The 4,812-nt window shown below is 47.0% G+C and overlaps 1 protein-coding gene across 1 annotated transcript; it reads right to left on the bottom strand.

The window, feature by feature from the left end:
* Positions 1-307: 307 nt before the first annotated feature.
* Positions 308-2,224, bottom strand: LOC130212859 (ectonucleoside triphosphate diphosphohydrolase 3-like). The gene is made up of 3 exons (XM_056444118.1): positions 1,831-2,224; positions 993-1,152; positions 308-877 (listed from the first exon to the last, which is right to left on the bottom strand). Exons 1-3 carry the CDS (start codon positions 1,971-1,973, stop codon positions 656-658), a joined length of 525 nt encoding a protein of 174 aa, XP_056300093.1. The 5' UTR covers positions 1,974-2,224; the 3' UTR covers positions 308-655.
* Between the last annotated feature and the right edge of the window lie 2,588 nt (positions 2,225-4,812).

The following is a 4,812-nucleotide window of genomic DNA, read 5'->3' as shown; positions in this document are numbered from 1 at the left end:
ATATGCTATATTAATATTATTAACCCAGACTCGAGGGCTTGATGGTCCCACGTGTGGGACTTCCTCAACAGAACAAAGAGTGTGTATTTCTTCCGTGGTGGACGGTGGTAACGAACTGTTATGCCACGATAAGCCACGCCCCCTCTCCGGCGCTTCTAGCGCGAGTGAAGAGAACGTGACAAATAGTCCGGCGACTGAACTCACGCGAGTACATTTAGTAAAGCAACGCAAGGGTTCGCCTCTCCAGCGTGAACAGATCGCAGTCCGCTGCAAAAAAAATGACCTTCAAAATAAAAGCACAAGATTTTTTGCCCTCCCTTTTTTAAGAAAAGGCATCATATTTATTTCATGCCGTCGCGGGCCACATAAAATGACGTGGCGGGCCACATTTTGAGTTTGACACGTATGACGTAGACGATCAATATTCTTTATGACATAATGCATCCTGGACTTTGCGTTACAGTAACTCCGGGACAGCAGTGTGCACTAATCAGTGGTTCACTGGGCCTTAATGGATGTGGGCTTGCACACGCATGCTAAACGACACACACTCCCACCGCCGCGCTCACCCTCACGGCGTGAGGAAGATGTGGCTTTGCATGTCTTCTGAACACACACGCATGCAGAGGACGGAAAGAAAAGATGTGCACCTTCACTATTTTGTCCAGGATCCTCTTCCCAGCCTCATTTTTGCCGTAGCAGAGGAAACTGTGTGTGTAGACGTTGTACGGGTAGCCGTACAGCTTGACGTGCAAATAGTCCGGTCCTGGAGATCCTCCTGGACCGCGAAGGCAATCTGTGTGGACGCTCCCCCGAGGTCCATGGACCCGATGGTCTTTTCCCCTTTTGGGTGTGCGTAGATGTTCCAAAAGTGTTTCTACAAGTATAATGGGAAAGGTTATTACATGATGAGCCATGTGACCTCCCTGGTGGTGGAGCAGCCTTCTTCTTCTTGTCTGTGAGGGAGAAGGACACGTGGACCGGCTTCTCACCATGAGGAGGTTTCCCATGAGGTAGTTGACCGTGACCCAGCCGTACAGCCCTTCCTCCTGACCCGTGATGATGGAAGCGTTTTGGAAGCTGAAAGGCAGCGTCTTCAGGTATTCTCTGAGACTTCCCAGGATTTCATTGGACTTCTGTTCATCCTTCTCACTTCAAGCAAAGCAGAAGCAGCTCCATAATTACAGATGCTCCTTGAAACTGGAGTGGCGTCATGACAGTTATTTTGTTAAATACACATTGCATCTCAGGGCAAACACAATGTGTCACCAAGATGCAACCCAAATGTATATATACGTTTAAAACTAAGTTAAAGATACCCTGGGAATACAACTCTTTGAATATATATATTTTTACTAGAGATCTGTTTGTTGGACCAAATTTATGATTGACTGACGACGTTGGTGAAGTGTTGCATGGATGTTTTGTTTGTTTTGTTATCTTATTTATAATTATCTTCCTGCTTAAACATTTTTATTTGTGTTTCTTTATGGCCAGATGCATGGTTCATTTAAAAAAAATGCATTCTTATTTTTGGAGGTTGTATTTCTTGTTTAACTGTAAAAATACCAAAATAAAATATTAAGTATAACAACAACAAAATACACATTACAAATTTGTTAGATAAGAACATTAATACCCCTCTTATGGTTGTACACTACAAAGCTAGAGGTAGCCAGGGGACGGTTAGCCTGGTGTAGAGACTGAGGGAGGAGGACTTAGAGGGCCTGAAGGCTTCCATCATAAACACTCATCAACATGTCGTGCATTAATGGGGCTAAATGGTCTCGACTTCCTCACTGAAGACCGATTCTCGTAACACTTTCTTACTGCAGCAGTCTCATTCCAGCCGTCGCTCCCAGGAAGAGGAGCGTGCTCTGGTGCTTCTCAACAGGGATGGCTTTAGTGATGTTGAGCATGCATCCACGGAATCCATTCCACGAGGCTTCGTCCTTCTTCGGGTCGACTTGCATCTCTGAGATACCGGCACCTGTGGGTGACACGAGGCACAAACGCTCTTCTGAAAAAGCACCGGCACTGAAAACAAGAAATGTGAAGCGAGGGTTGAGGGAGTATTTCAGAATGTGCCCCGTGTGCTTTGGCTTTTCTCTGCTTTACCACCGCTCCTCAATCAACTCCTACATTTACAGTTTAGAATCTTTTCAAGCTTTTTTTTTGTCACAAAAGACGACACAAATTACCCAAATCAAACCAAGAAAGGGAAATCGCATTTTGTAACCATGAAGGGAAGTTCACACGGCCATGTGCGGCGCTGTTCCTTTAATTCTTTGCCGATTTAGTTTTCGGCGTTTTAAATCTTCCGTAGAGACTCGATGCATCGTGCCGGTTTCTTTGGAAGCTGCATCTTCCACTGCGGGCGCACTGTGACCCAACGCAACCGCCTCCAAAGATGATTAGAACTTTGAGTTCAACTTTGAAGTTTACTGCTGCGTGAGTGGTAATAGAAGACACATTTGCGTGCACGTACGTTGCTGTATCTTCTTATTACTACGTCACTAAAATACCTGCCGTGGCGCACCTCTGCCGTCAACCACATAGTGCAATCATCACATGTTTTCCTGTGACACAGCAGAGCTGCGTTTGGCTCACCGGCCACCGGCAGTTCATCCTCTCAGTCACAACTCCCGTTTGGTTCTGCTTCTCCCCGCCACTCGTACAGGTACACGTTGGGCGCGACGAGCCCGGTCGATCACGATGCCGTACTGCAGAGAGAGGGTGCAGGAACAGATCGCCATGTCCCGGGTCACGTTTGTTCCATCGGATTTCACTTGTTATATTGATGAGTACATTATTTAAAGCCAAAGCTGATAACATGAGGATGAATTAAACGACAGCGAGGCCGCTGCGACCCTCACCACCTCTTCCAACATCCCCAAGCTGACTGAAGCTTTCACTTGACCCTGACCTCTGGTCAGCGTCTCGCCCATCCTCCAGCTGAAGTGTGTGTTTGTGATCCGCTGCGTGTGCATGTATGTATTCACCTCAAGCCGTACTCTTTGAACCTCCAGGTGTCCTGGATGACCGCCACAGCAACAAGGCAGCGATGCTGGCCAGAAGCAACAACACTCCTGCGACGCGACCGTGGAGCCCATCGCACGCTTAGAAGCCATTTCCTGTTGGGGCAGAAAAAGTGTTTCCCTAAAAGCATTTGAACTCTCAAAGTGATGACACGCGAAGAACAAGTTTGAAAAGTGATGAAGATCAATGTGAAGCAATGAGATGTAAAAAAAGAAGTTGGCAGGCAGCGTTAATAGTATTGATGTAGGAAGCAATGCTGCCCGGTTTAGGGAACACACAGGAGGCGCGTGAGGAGGGGATCGGCTGAAGAGTGGTTCTCAGGTTCTGAGACACAAGTTCTCTTTTTTCTATCATGAACAATAATAAACACAGTGAGGTTCTGTAGTCCCACCATTTTTCCGATTGAATGTTTAAACTCAATGAACCGTCTGCATGAGATCGCTCCCACACACACCCACAGAGCAGGAGACCTGCCGATGAAGATGAATGGACCCGATTGGTGCGAACCCTTTCTGACAGCTTTGAAGAAACAGGAACCTTCAGCACAAACAACTGACACTGAGAAGGAACACATGGCACAATCTCCAGGAAATGGAATCAATAAACATGTCAGAAACTGTTTTTGAGTTTCTCACTCGGGGAGCTGAAGCAGCGCTTCATATGATCCACCAGATGTGTGTGAATGGGCGGCTCGGTGAGTAACTCACAGAACCAGGAAGTTGTTCTTTCTTTGGGCCGTTCGTGCAGCGGAGGTCGGCCATGAAGCCGAGGTGGTGATGGGAGCGTGTGTCGGCTGCAGCCGACCGGCAGCTCTGCTCCAGCGGGTTTGTTGTGGAACCGTTGGGCTTCTTTTAACTGGTAAAGCCCTCAAGCGCACACCTGTCTCCTCCATCGTCAGCAACCAAACCACAGGACAACATGTGTTCTTCTTTTACATCACAGCTGTTAAGCGTTGCCACAGAAACCTCAGGTTACAACATGTCGGGAGAAGCTGCTCGACGAGCTGCGACTACAAGCGACGAGCGAGCCGCTCACATCGGGGCGGGAAGTCATCTTCATGTTGACCGGGTCAGAAGAAGGACTTCAAGATGAACATGAATTGCTCTCTGGCTCCACTGGCCCACGTCGTCCAGCTCTTACCACCCGGGTCCTGTCGGCTCCAGGAGGCTTAAACCATGTCAGCGACTTTCCATCATAATAATAATAATAATAAAGCACTTTTAGTAGTCGGAAGACGAGAAACGTGTCATACAAGTACAGCCCCTTTACCATTTAAGAGTGACTAGTAGGTGCAAAGCAACAATAAGTCTACTTCTATACGATATTATATATGGATATTAGATTTTACACATATTCACTTCATGCAACACTCACAGTGTACACTATTCCATAAATGTGAGTTATCTACTGTACACAACACAAAAAAACAAGATAGACCACTCTGCCCCCCCCCCCCCCTCACACACACACACACACACACAAAAAGTAAAATAAATACACAGCGATAAAAAGTCGTAATTTTTTTTAACGCTAGTCAAACAGAGGAAGCAGCGCGTCTCGACTGACACACTGACAGGATCCCTTCAAGTATATCATGTTGTTTCATTAGCGTGTAGAGACCGGTCCTCATGAGCGGAACACGTCCGAATCATAAAACACATCGACTGACAGGGTGAGGCTCCTGTTACCTCTCTCACATGTACATGCATGTGAGAGAGGGAGAGCGAGCGAGAGAGAAGTGTACATTACCTTGGAGAGCTGGTTTGTAGATGC

This window comes from Pseudoliparis swirei, chromosome 22 (assembly GCF_029220125.1).
Source record: "Pseudoliparis swirei isolate HS2019 ecotype Mariana Trench chromosome 22, NWPU_hadal_v1, whole genome shotgun sequence".
Classification (NCBI taxonomy): domain Eukaryota; kingdom Metazoa; phylum Chordata; class Actinopteri; order Perciformes; family Liparidae; genus Pseudoliparis; species Pseudoliparis swirei.
This window is presented reverse-complemented; position numbering and strand designations above follow the sequence as displayed.

Bases quoted from the DNA above. Each gene is read 5' to 3' on its own strand.
- LOC130212859 (XM_056444118.1), bottom strand. From the start codon at position 1,973: ATGCAAGTCGACCCGAAGAAGGACGAAGCCTCGTGGAATGGATTCCGT. The intron at 1,153-1,830 runs GTAAGAAAGTGT...CTTTGCTTGAAG, and splicing joins GCTGGAATGAGACTGCTGCA to TGAGAAGGATGAACAGAAGT. The intron at 878-992 runs GTGAGAAGCCGG...TTATACTTGTAG, and splicing joins TCATGGGAAACCTCCTCATG to AAACACTTTTGGAACATCTA.